Source organism: Falco biarmicus, chromosome 5, assembly GCF_023638135.1.
Source record: "Falco biarmicus isolate bFalBia1 chromosome 5, bFalBia1.pri, whole genome shotgun sequence".
Taxonomy (NCBI): domain Eukaryota; kingdom Metazoa; phylum Chordata; class Aves; order Falconiformes; family Falconidae; genus Falco; species Falco biarmicus.
Genome location: NC_079292.1, coordinates 17,775,861 through 17,789,384, shown reverse-complemented (window position 1 = coordinate 17,789,384; position 13,524 = coordinate 17,775,861). Strand labels below are relative to the sequence as shown.

The 13,524-nt window shown below is 41.4% G+C and overlaps 1 protein-coding gene across 12 annotated transcripts in view; it reads left to right on the top strand.

Annotated features, from left to right (window-relative positions):
* Positions 1 to 13,524, top strand: part of MAGI2 (membrane associated guanylate kinase, WW and PDZ domain containing 2) — a 755,552-nt gene that overhangs the window by 506,012 nt on the left and 236,016 nt on the right. For all 12 annotated transcript variants that reach the window (XM_056340978.1, XM_056340976.1, XM_056340974.1 and 9 more), the window contains one exon: positions 1,146 to 1,359. In XM_056340978.1, the coding sequence (XP_056196953.1) occupies positions 1,146 to 1,359 (214 nt within the window). The remainder of the gene's footprint in view (positions 1 to 1,145; positions 1,360 to 13,524) is intronic.

Sequence of the window (13,524 nt, the reverse complement as noted above, 5' to 3'; positions counted from 1 at the left end):
CTTACATACCTAGTAGACCAGTCAAACAAATTTATTCACCTCCAAGGATGAAGGAATCTCTTTCTTTAATAGGACAAGTTCTCTTAACCGTCCTGTGTTTGACTACTTTGACTACGATTAATAGTCAAGAAAAGATTATGTTTCCTCCACTATCAATAGTTCTGTGCAAGGAAGCCCTGCTCTGTCACAGTCATTCATGCAGGTGAACATGTAGACTCTTAAGCCTGGATATAAGTATTCAACAATGTGGGTAAGGCACACTTAGAATCCTAATGTTGCACAGCTGATCCCCATTTAGCTGATTTTTTTAAGGTATCATTGTGATTCTGTGTTATGTTTGTGTTCAGTGGATGTTTTACCAAGTATCGCTAAGTTCTACCACACTTGCTTAGCTAAAAGACTGGACGGTGGGAACTGATGGTGGTAGAGATACTGTTGGACACCACATTTTCTAATATCTGACTTTGTGGAAAGTAAAATGAATAAAAATGAAAGATCAAGTACTGAAAAGGACATGGGAAAGGAGGGATCCTTCCTGAATATGTTCTTAGCCACAGTGAGACACAACCACATTGGGTATAGGAAGCATTTGGCATTGGCTGTGGGAAACTAAGCCTCCCACAGATTTTAATCAGTAACGAAATAACAACCAATTCTTATAGAGTTAATACATTGCTATGAGTTGATGGATGTCACATTGATTTCTTTGATGTATGGATATAGGTAAAGCAATCCGTGTATATACTTTTTTAATTGAAAAAGATCTGTTGTCTGCAGTAAAACAGCAGGGTAGTTACTTTATAGCATATAGTTTGAAAAGTTAAGGCAGAAGAAAGTAGTGCTGCTGGATGTGAAGCTGCCTTCTGCTCGATGCATACTGCTGGCCTGGAAGGATTCCTGGGACACAATGAGCCAGAACTCTTTGGCTCTTTATTAGTTTCTTGTTTCAGTTTGGTTTTATTGCTTTATTTTATTGTGTTCCAGATAAAATGCTTCATCAGAGGGGCCCTTGTGTAAACCAAACAGAGTTTTCCTTTTTATGTCAAGACTTGCAGTTCATAGAGTATCCCTTGGAGACTTGCACCTGGTAAATTCTCCAACATTAACTTGGATATCCAAAGCCTGTATTTTTTCTTCTCTTCCAGAATCAAGTGAACATGAAGAGAAGAGTACAGGTGTCTCAGGCGAGGTGTCTTCCACCCAGCCTTGTTCTGCACCAGGATATACACAGCCTGAAGAGGCAAAGGAGGATATGGATGTAACAAAGCAGACTAAACCTGAAGACAATGATGACTTGGGCCCACTGCCTGATAACTGGGAAATGGCTTATACAGAAAAGGGGGAAGTCTACTTTATTGAGTGAGTCTTATTTCTTCTCTTTCTAATAGCTGTATCATATTTAACTGGGCGGGGAAATGGTTTGTGTGGTGGAGGGGAGCATTGCACTCCTCATTATAACAGCAGGAATGTTGTGGCTGTCAAGACTCCCCAGAGCTGGTGGCAATCCCTGCATCACTGATTTACGAGGAAGCATGCTCTTTTTCAAGATAGGTAACTGCACTGCTTAACACTTCAATGAAAGCAATTAAAGCTGTTGTTTCTTCTGCTGAAAGCATGATTTTTCTGCTGTTCTGGTGCTTTCAGGAATGTGGTACAGTCGCTGGGTTCTTCCTTTTGTGGACAGGGGTGGAGAGGTTTGGACTTTTTGCCAGTTTAAGGGAAGAAAGATAGGAAGGCTAAAAACTAGCTAGTAAACAGTAGGTGGAGGGTATGCTATATTTAGAAATAATAAAACAAATGAGTGGACAATAAGGAGAATTTATTATGTGTAGAAATCTTTTCCTCTTGGTAGACTGTACATACGTGTTGCTAATTAGCCCACTCATTGACCAAATGGATATAAAAGTTCTTTCATCTCTGCATGCTGTCATTAATACACATTACCGGAATAAGAGCACAGCAAATCAGTGAGTTCATACAACATCATGTTCCACAAAAAAACCCAGAAACCTCCATGAGCAGAACATTCCTGCAGAGGCAGCAGTGGCATTTATGTTTTCTTGAAGGAGCTGCCTCAAATAATTTGGAGTGTTAGCCATTATTTGAATTATTAGTAGGTAAAAATAACATCTGAAGGTGTCACTCCTACTTTAAGTTCCTTATTCTATGCAATATTTATTACTATCACATGAAATGTAAACAAATTATAAGAATAAAGTTTGTGCGCGTGATTTGTCATGAACACTGGTATGATCAACCATAGCTTTTGGTACATACAATGCTGAAAAGAGCAGTAAGTATGAAAACAAAAGTGTCTTTGCTGAAAAGAGCAAAAATATATTCATTGTAGAAAAAGAGTAATTATAGTAACTTAGCCCAAGCAAGCAGAGAAAAACTACAATAACTTCCAGGCTAGATCAAGCCCTTGTTTCCCTTTTACCTCACTCCCAAATATAATTTTTCTGCACATATTTAATGCTCTGACAGAGAGCAGACTGAATTATGTGGCACTTTTATATCACTTCTAACAAAAACCTGTGATATGTTTCGGGGGTGGGGGACAGGACGATGGGTAGGCCACTAACACACGAAACTGTGACATGGGTAAATACTGCAACAGGCAATTTAATAGAAAATAAATGTCTATTTTGTAATAAATACAGTGAATGCAAATAGCCCTGCCGCTCTGCAGAGCAACCATTCCACTCCACAAATCCCTTTGATGTTACAGCTTACTTCCTTTCCTGGAAATGCTCTGGTTTACACTGCAGTTCTGACAATGCTCATCATTCACTTCCACTAAATGAATGTTATGTAAAGCAGAGAAATCAATCAGAGGTGCAGACTGGATAGACAGACTGTTGTAAGGGCTCCTTGCCTTTGGGATTATATTCTTGAATAATGTAATTGCAAAAAAGTGCAATTACACATCTGTAAAAATACCAGATTATTTACTAGAATCTAGCAAAGGAACAACTCTTTGATCGTTTGAGTTTTCACATTGCAGAGTCTTCACAGGGTTAAGTAGGAATGTAATGCTGTGGGGATGCTGTTAAATTGCCTCTTTGTTTACAAGTCACTTTGGTTAATGGCATGAAGAGACTCCATTTGCTTTCACAAAAAACGGAAAGATAAAAAGACAACAAAAACCTATTTGTCTAACAACATCTCCCCGAACAGTAGTAAAGATTGTACTAGATTATTAAATAATAGATGAAAACCAAACATTTTTAAAATGTACATCACAATGGGTGGGAAAAAAGTCATACTAGGCAACATCTTTTATTGCTTTATTTGAGGCTCATATGAATTGTGCCTTTAAACCCTAAGGACTCCAAGCAGCAAGTGATCTCAAGTTCCAGGTTGTCCCAGGTATACCCAAAGGTCTTAGATTTCATCATCGCATTTTAATTTGTTCACCTCAAACTAACCTCTAAAATTTGTATCTAAGCTCAGTTATCGAAACTGCCATCAGAAGTAACGTGGCGGATTTACAGTGAGAGAGGGAGTGACTTCGTAAGAAGAAAGATAACTGTCTGTAGACAGTATTATTTATTTGCTCATCATTAATGGCCCAGTGAGCATTTTGTAAAGCACAGTGGAAGGAATTTCCTCTGCCTCAAGGACTAAAATGAAAAAAAATAAATATACTAGATTCACTAGATGATTCAGGTGTTGGTTGTATTTTAGAGCGTGGCTTGGTCTGCTTCTTCCTTTCTTTCCCTTTTTTACATAGGTGCATGACCTTATATTTACCTATATTAGCATTCATAGACAGAACAGGAAGAGCATCCCTTCTTACTGCATAATGCTTACCACTGTTTTCCAGGAAAAGCTACTTAAGTCCATTTCTTGGGCTGTCTCCAGTCTCCCTTACATATGACTCCGAATTTTCAAATACAGGCACACACCACACAGACAGGAGTCCATCTCATACATTTGCTTTCATTGAGAACATATGCTAATGAGAACATGCAATAATTAAAACAGCGTATATAAATTGAAATACCACCAAAAAACCTCCAGTTCTGCTCCTTCTTTCCTACTTTAAATACAGCTGACGAGTGTGACCTATTTCAGCGTGCTTAAATAAATTGTAGGCATCACTGATTTTTAGTTTTTCCCTTTCACAGGGCTAAGGAAAGGCTGCAATTCCCCATAGCCTTCAGACCTCACCTTGCCAACTGCTTTCAAACCCCATACATTGGCTGTGTTGGATCCCAAGCAATCGATGTTTGCTGTGTTGGTCCGGTAGAGTGTTGAAGGGAATACAAAAGGACCAAGATTCTCAGTGCATCTGCTATCGTGTGCAGTCAGCCTTAAATGTGGCCCTCACCCAACTCTCCAACTCCATCACATACACAATTACATTACAGAGTGTTCTGTAGAGTCGGTTACACATTGTGATACTTATTTATAAAAGTCAGAATTGATTTTGCCTCTCTCTCCCGCCCTTTCTCCACCTATAGGCAGCAGAGCTCTCTGGAAGGGGTGCAGGAGATTAAGACATTAAACCAGGAAGATCTGCAGTTCATTAAGCTGAGCTACAACTAAGCCTTAACGAGTAGTCTCAAGGATATTATCGAGCCCATAACTAAAGCTATTTATATGTTCAAAAGCATATATGGTTTTCTTTGCTTATACTATATTAATAATTGTTTTGTTAGTGGAGAAGAGTCGAGAATAAACTGAAACCTCTGTAACACATCTTTAAATTATCATCTTCTTTGACTTGTGGTGATGATTGTTAGGAGAATTTGGCCACATGGGGTTTAACGAACCACTTTCCAGTACATCTCACAAACATTCAGTCTCTTTGTACTTCAACACCTGCTTCTCCAAGCAGCATAGTCAGCTTTGCTTTTTTGGACCTGTTGTAATAACTTTCCTAGTTGTTAAAGCTGCTTTTTTTATGAGGACCATAAAAGACTACAAAACAGCTATAAAATAGGCCTCTGCAAAGGACTCTTCACAGTAAAAAAACAGCCACTAAGTTTTCAAATACAGCTGGTACTATTTCACGTGTTACCTGAAAAGAAGTGCAGCTACAAATTAGAAAAGTAAAATTCTGACCTAGTTTGTTTCTAGAGAATATTGCTACAGCCTTCGATAGGATCAGTGTTTCTCCTTAGTAGTTTTTAATGTAGGAAAGTCTTTTGTTTGCAGGGATAATGTGTTTACCCTAACATCTTGCTTACCTGAAGAATCATGATAGCTGTTCTTGGTTGCTACATCAGTTCACCACGAGAAAACAGGATACATGAGTTAAGCCTGGCTACACCATTACATTTGATAACTTTATCTTTTGTACTAGAAGATACTAAAAGTACTGAGGTGGAAGTACACCCTCCTACCCACTCAAGATCGCTTCCATATTCTGCAGGAATTACCTGATCTCTTATAAGCCAGCTTGGCACTTCTGCATGTTACATCATTAGTGTATCACTGTATAATACTGAAATTCACCACATTTTGGCTGTATGGTTATTTCATAGAATCATAGAATGGTTTGGGTTGGAAGGGACCTTAAAGCTCATCTAGTTCCAACCCCCCAGCCATGGGCAGGGACTAGACCAGGTTGTCAAAGTCCCATCCAGCCTGGCCTGGAACACTGCCAGGGATGGAGCATCCACAGTTTCTCTGGGCAACCTGTGCCAGTGCCTCACCACCCTCACCGTAAAAATTTCTTCCTTAGATCTAGTCTGATTCTACCCTCTCTTAGATTAAAGCCATTCCCCCTTGCCCTGTCACTACAGGCCCTTTTAAAAAGTCCCTCTCCAGCTCTGCTGTTGGCCCCTTTAGGTACTGAAGGCTGCTACAAGGTCTCCCTGGAGCCTTCTCTCCTCCAGGCTGAACAACCCCAACTCTCTCATAGGGGAGGTGCTCCAGGCCTCTGATCATCTTTGTGACCCTCCTCTGGACTCACTCCAATATGTCCATGCTCTTCTTATTTTGGGGAGCCCAGAGCTGAACACAGGTGGGCTCTCACAAGGGTGGAGCAGAAGGGCAGAACCACCTCCCTTGACCTGGTGGCCATGCTTCTTGTGATGCAGCTCAGGGTACAGTTGGCTTTCTGGACTGCGAGCACACATTGCCAGCTCATGTTGAGGTTCTTGTCAATGAACACTCCTAAGTCCTTCTCCTCAGAGCTAATCTGAGTCCATTCTCTGCCCAGCCTGTATTTGTGCTTGGGATTGCCCCTACCCAGGTGCTGGACCTTGCACTTGGCCTTATGGGGTTTCATGAGGTTCAGGTAGGCCTACTTCTCAAGCCTGTCAAGGTCCTTCTAGATAGCATCCCTTCCCTCCAGCATGGGAGCTGCACCACACAGCTTGGTGTCATCAGCAGCCTTGCTCAGGGTGTGTAGAGAAATAAAGGCAGGTTAATTAATATTGATAACATACAGATGTGGGCTGGCTTCAGGGGTGGTGGGTTGGCCAATGTAGATAAGGTGCAGCTGTGGCTGGTTCTGTTAAGTGGTTGAGAGCCAATGAAGAGAGAGCAGCCGAGGAAGAGAGAGCGTGCCCTGGATGAGGAGAGACTAGGAGAAGGCAGCAGAGGGACTGGCGTGAAGAGTATGCTGGTATGTGATGGTAAAAGACCTTGTTGCAGCTGGCTAGTTTGGAGAGCGCTGTGATAAGGGTGCACTCAATTCCACTGCCCATGTTGCCAACAAAGACATTAAAGAGAAGTTGTCTGCTACTTTAATTAAATAGTAATTAAGATGAAGGAATTTTTTTCATATGCTGTTTTAATATTCACTTCTGATGTGATTCTTCATCTTTGGGAAACAAGCCATTTTGTGTCAGTATGACTTTATTGTGTGGACAGTTCTAAATCATCAGGTCTCTTATATGATCATAGATTTCTGTAATTCTTTTTCCTTGGTTACGTGTTGTACTGACTTCATTAGTTTTGTTCAGCATAACACTGATCAGATCTCTAATGCTCTTTGGACTTCAACATGACATACAGCGGGACAGGCAACAGAAAAGATCTCTCTTGGTTTCTTTCTCCTGAGACAGCTTCCTTCCCTCATGACAAAATAATTAGGAATGGGGAGATGGCAGAACTTGAAAGAATTTGGGGAATGCTGAATTTCTTTCATCTCTTGTCTTTTGGTGTTATAAAGACATTCTCAGTCTGTACTAGTGGTGTATTGTCCCTTGCTCTCACTTGCTGGTTTTATCTATGCTGACATCCAGGTCAAACTGCCAGCTCAAATCCTGTTGTCTTTCCTCACCTTCTTATTTCTTGTCTTTCCCCCAAAGGTCTCTGCTGCTCTGCTCTGCAGGCTTGCTCTTCCAAAACCTTTCCACTGATATTTGCAATGGGTTTGTAATTTTTCTCCTTCAGCTCACCTGGTTTGCCATGTAGCATTAGGTATCCAGTATAAACCAGTTGCCAAGACTCCTTCTGTGGTCAATGGAGAGAGATAATTACCTCCAGAGGCTGATTCTTCCTGTCCAAAGATAAGGGCAGAATTAATTTGCCTAAATGTAGGTGCTTCTACCAGTAAAGGTGCCCTCAGATATCCAAAGGTGCGTCTGCAGTAGCATATAATTTGTGTCAGAAGAACACTTTTGAGGCAAGTTTTCTGGTTGCCTCCATGCACCACACTGTGATTTGGTTCACATTTCAGAGTGCATGAACTGGATTCCTTTCAGATGAAACTAAAAAGAAAGTTTATCTCTAAGAAGCTGATCTCTAGGAGTGCACTTAATTCTAATTCTTTCCACCCCTGAACCCCTGAGCTCAGTCCACAAGACTGAGTTAAAACCAGTCTGAATTCCTTCTGATCCAATCCATGTCCATATCTAAATCAGCAATATCAGTAGACTGCAGAGTGAAGCACTTGGTGCTGATGACCCAGCATCCACAGCCACTAGGTCTTTTCAGGGGCCGTAGGCTGCCTGCCTGTGAATAGCTTGTAGTGCATTAAGTGGGCTCTTGCTGCGTACCATCAGGTTTAAATTTAAGTGAAAACAGCTTACAAGCTGGGAGAATGCTCAGTGTGTAAACGAAGGTAACTGAGAGATTCACTTGAAAAGTGACCTCCTGATCTGAGCCAAAGCACTACTGTAGACACATACTAATAGCCCAACACATCTCCGTGAACATGGCACAGAACCTGTGAAAACCAGCGCCCTTCTGGAGTGGGAGCCATAGGCCTTTGGGAGATGCTGTAGAGCCTAGTGTGTCACTAAGAGCATATGGTTAGGTCCCCAGACCAACTGGAAGATAGGAAAGATCAATTTTTCTGTATAGGTGCCTCTCCCTTCAATAGAGAGGAATCCTACACAATTAGCTGTGTAATTTCTAGGTGGCTGAAGTCATATGAGATGAAGCCCATTCTTGTCAGAAATTAACTGCCTAAGTCTAAGAGAATGACTTAAACGGCAGAAATTACCATAGGAGACTTTAGGCGTTTATGTATTTTTTAAAAAAATCTTACATAAGCGTCTTACGCTCCTGCCTCCTGCAAGGCACCACCACTGCCTTGCTTATCTGCTGCCCAAGGCCATCTGCAGTTCATAGGATGGGCACCCCCGAGCCTGTCGTCTGTTAAGGACCACGTACATACTCTGAGCACATCTAACAGACTGACAGCACGAAATGCAGTGCAAGCTAGCTGTCACAGCTGCTGCCATTCAAACCATGGCTGGAGAGCGACTCCCTTTTGTGTCTGTCCTACGTGTGTGCAAGAAGTTTGGGCAGCACCCCACAAAGGATGAATTGCAAAACCGCTGGTTTAATGCTCTGTTTTCCTGTCACTGTCCCCCTACACACAAATTACTTGAAAAGCATTATTCTGCTAGCTGAAAAGCTGTGCAGATCTACACGTCTCAGGCACACAAAAAGAAGGGAGGAGTAAGCATTTGCAAGTCTACAGTGCACTTTGGTTTTCTCTGTCTCGTATACTCCCTTTTGCTCAAGCTGTTATATTGAGGACCATCTTGAATCTAATGGATTCACAATAAAAACCCAAACAGGCCCATATGTGCTGTCCCCAAATACACTGAAGCAGCACATTGGTAAATACCCATTCTGAAATGCCTTTCACAGTAATGTACAAATTTCCTGCCTTGCGAGAGTCACAGTTTAGAATAGGTTTGCAGTGTTTTCAAAAGGCATTAAGGCTATAACTGTCAGTAACTACTTTCTATATTCTCTTAAAAAATGTTTCAAGAGATCGTCTGAGGGCTTTGTCAGTACAAGAAACTTTACCTGTCAAAGTGCTTTAAACTGACAGATTGCTAACACAAATCCATTCAACTCATCTTAATTAAAATAATACACTAAAAAATAATTATAATAAAAAGATAGTACCTTGTTAAATAAGAAAAGCCACGTTCCTAACACTTTTTACTTCTAAAAGTGTGGAGGAGTATCTGGTGAGATTCCTGGAGTGGCTCTGATGCTGGTATCTAGCTCTAGTGGTGGTAACAGGGAACTGGGGCATAAACAGTCTCTGAAGTCCTAAAAGCAGGCCTACAAAGAAAATCTGTAGAAGAGCAGGAGGTTGAGTCAGGGCTTCTGGGAAGTATTCTGAGCTTTCTTTCACTCTGTTTAAACCAGTTGAAGAATATTTTTTCCACGTATGTTTAAAATTGTCAATAACTGATAGCAGAGGACTCTGAGTATAATAAACTATTTCTGCCAGGTCAAAATACTTGGCAAAAAGGGAGTGTTTAAGTTAGCTCAGCAGTAATTATTATATTGACTTTTGGCTACAATATTAAGCTCCACTGCTTAACTGAGTGACTTTTTAAAAATTATTTTTAAAATTTGCAATACACTTCAGGCCTATAAGCAGTTTAGATTTTATGTAGCAGAGGTAACAAATTTGGTGAATTTTAAAATGTTGTGCTATTCCCACACTCTACCTGCTTGAAGCAAAACCAAGGGGAACCTTTGTTGACTGATTTCAAAGTTTCTAAAATTAAGAAGTTGCTCTTGATTTTAAGACAGTTTCTAAGACATGCATAGTTGATTTGCCACGACTTGTCTCTTAGCTCAATCATCCTAGCTAGTAATAAAGGTCGTTGAAATTGTGTAAGGATGGACTTTCTAAACCTGCACTTTAATGATGAGGTACAGTTATTGCTGAGTAATGAAGAAGCAGTGGCCAGTGGAAAATGCTGGTGGAGCCACAGCTGTATTTCTCACAGGATGCTTTTGTTGCATCACTTCACTCTCATTCAGTCAGTGACAACTGCTCCAACTCCCTGTTTGTGCATTTATTCCACAACTGCCACAGCTATTCATCTGCAATTCATTCATAACTAATCTGTAAGTCCCCAGCCCCTTTTCCTTCTGGTCTGTCTATAAGACTTCCCAAATGGACGCATGTGATTAGTGTACTTGTAAGCAGGCAGGTTATACACAGTACACTTTACAAGGTTTTTAGTCCTCAAAAAGCATTAACGTGCACAGCTCATGCAGCAGATATGTGTTGATGTTACTTTTGCCATTGGTGTTAATTTGGCCATTTTACTGTTCCTTCTGTCTTCTTTCCTATAATTAAAGCTTTCCTATCAAGGCTTCTTTCAAATTATATTAAAAACTGTTTAGGAGAGAAATACTGTTTCCCTTTAGCTTTTACAGATTCTAGTCCATTGGAGAGCTTACGGGGGAATAGGTAGAGCCCTGGGACACAGGGGATGTGGCATCTTTCCCGAGATGTCCCTGCAGCCTGCCTTGGGACATTCAGCATGCCATCATCACTGGGCTTTGGTTCTTCCTCTCGTTCCCAAAGTGTCCTACCTGTGTGTGGAATAAGCTGCTTCTCTATTGTTTCTGCGGTTGGCTGACTCCAGTTCTAGTCCTTGCTGGAAGACAAGTTACTCTGAACAGCGCCGATACTGCTAGCATTGCATCCACTATGGCAGAAGTAGCATCGTTCCAAAACCCACAACTTGAAAGCTGGCCTGAGGGAGTCTAGATGAGTACCCTGCCAAATAAACCTCCTGTGCAGGACAGCAGTAGACGTGCATAAAACAGACTATGCTGTAATCCATGGCTACTTGTTTCCCCTCTTTTATTGAGGGCAGCACAAACGTAGTCATGTCTGTCCTCCTTGCAGGAGTGTGTGTGTGCTGTGTACCTGGTTGCTAAGATGGTCCAAGCAGCCAGCACTATGTACCGCTGAAGAGGACGTTGATGGTACTGCAGTGGTGTTTGTTAGAAGGCAGCTGGGGTTGATGATGCCTTCTTTCAAGTAGGATCTGTCTGCAGAGCAGGAAAAGATTTTTTTACCCACTGGAGCACCTGTCTAGAAGCATTTAAAGTCCCATTGCAAGAGGTAACGTGCGTGTTTAGTACAGAAGATAAGGTGGGGAGGCAAGGCAAGGGAGAAGGTGTGGAGATGGGTAAGGAGGAGAGGGATGATTTTCAAAAGGTACTTTGATCCTTCAGTCATTTGTTATAAAGTCCTTGTAGATGAGTCTTGCTTTTACTAAGTAGATGAACAGATTTGAGAGACAGTAGCTGGAAGAGGAGACCGAATGTTGTAAGAGCTGATCTAGATGAGATACCATCTTAATTCCCTGAAATTTTGCTGCAGACTGAAGGATCACTCTTCTTTTGGAGGAGCTGTTTATTTTTTAATTTGTGGTTTTGTTTAGAATGGCCACAGTGCACAAAACTGGAAGATATCAGTCCTTCTGGGTTTATGGAAGCCACATTTATGCTGAAGGGAAGCATAACAGTTTGGTTGTTTTTGTTGTTATGTTTCAACAAAAGCCTTGGAGGCTGTAATTCAACTAATTCACATTTTTAAAACACTAATACTGAATTGGGCTTATTTTCAGCTTGGCACCTGTCTTTACAGATGCCTGAAAACTTGTTTCTCGGGTCTATTCCAGAAATGCCATAGGGATGTTTTTAGAGCTGGTGCATTGGTCTGTCCTGTTGCGTGGAGTCCAGTACCAACCACCACTGGTTTGTTTGGTGGCTGTGGGCAGTCACTGGACTCTGTGACTCCATTTTCCCACCTTGAAATCAGGGGTGGTGATTTTTATTTCCTTTGTAAAGTGCTTTGAGATCTGCTTTATACCACAGCAAACATTACTACTAGTAGTCATAGATATTACTCTTTTAAAGCCATAGGAAACTATCTGTGAATCTTAGTCCCCTACAACCAGTGGAGGTCCCTAAAATCATTCGGAATTAGTAGCTGGGAGAGGGTGGCAGTCGTTCAGACATGCCCACACTCCAGAGATGCGACTGCAAGCTTACACAGGTATGTCCAAGCTCACGCTGAGCTCTGGCACTGCTAAGGGGGCACCCGTGGTGGCGTGGAGCTCAGCATGTGCTGTTGGCTGCACCCAAGTAGCTGGGCAGGTGCTGGGGTGACGAGCCCACCCTGGGCTGGGTGCTGCTGCAGTGGCATTGCTGCCAGTATCTCCCCTAGTTAATTTAAAGCTACCTCAACGATGTCTGCACAAGCTGCAGTTAGGCTGTGACTGCAGTATAAAAATACATCCTACAGGAGACCACAGGCAGGCAGAGCTTCAGAGAAGCATCTTAGTTACATTTGCAATCTAGCAGGGGCTGCTGGCATGATTTCAAATTTACCGTACCTTTGGCTTATCATTCTTCATACTCTGCAAATACAGCTCTGCTCTAAAAGTAAGGGAAGGTTTTGTTTATCCTCGTCACCTGTCGTGAATGGTGTTCTAGACTAGGGCATGCTTAAAATAGGAATTTAAATGCCTCAATTTTCATTTCAGTTGCCAGTTTATGCTTACATAACTCTCATCTACCTTTTCTCCCATCCAAAACGTGGAGGAAGTTTTAGCATGGTGACAATAATGCTGAGAAGTAGGTAGCATCCCTCCAGTTTTAGAGAGAGAGAGAAATCGAGGCAGAGAAAAAGTTCTCTGCCATGGACTCAACAGGGAGTCAAGGTGGGAGAGGGCACTGGCTCTGTGCATTTATTTTTCCCCTGGGGAAACAGTGGTGTTTGGACCACATGGACTGTATCAGTTATTCAGTAACTCATCAACTACTAATTGCATGCTAATCCATTTTTTTTTTGCCAGGTCCCCTATTTTGTACACCTTATACTAATGTTTATGGAAGAAGTCTTAAGTACACTTTAAAATGACACAGCAAATTAATAATAAACTAAAAAATTCAGTACTGTATGGAACAAGCATCCTCCTAGGATGTATCAGATAAATAAAACATGGGTTAGGAGTGTCTCTGAATGATGGTACTGTAGGAAAGGCATCTCAAAAAAATAGAGGACTAATGATCACATCCTTTTCTGGTTTATAGTCTTCCTTTCTTAATATATGTTAAATATTTGGCTCCAAATTCAAATGCTTATGGGAAAGGTATAAGTAGAAAAGATCTGGTTTTAAGTCTCATTAGCTGTGCTAAGTATCCATTCATCTGGCATAATATTCTCCCAGAAAACAGTTTGTGCCAGTTCAACGCTATTTGATGGCTGATTCCTCAAAGATTTATTCAGAGTATAGATAGGAGCCACATGATTCATTCAGCTTGTGCATATCT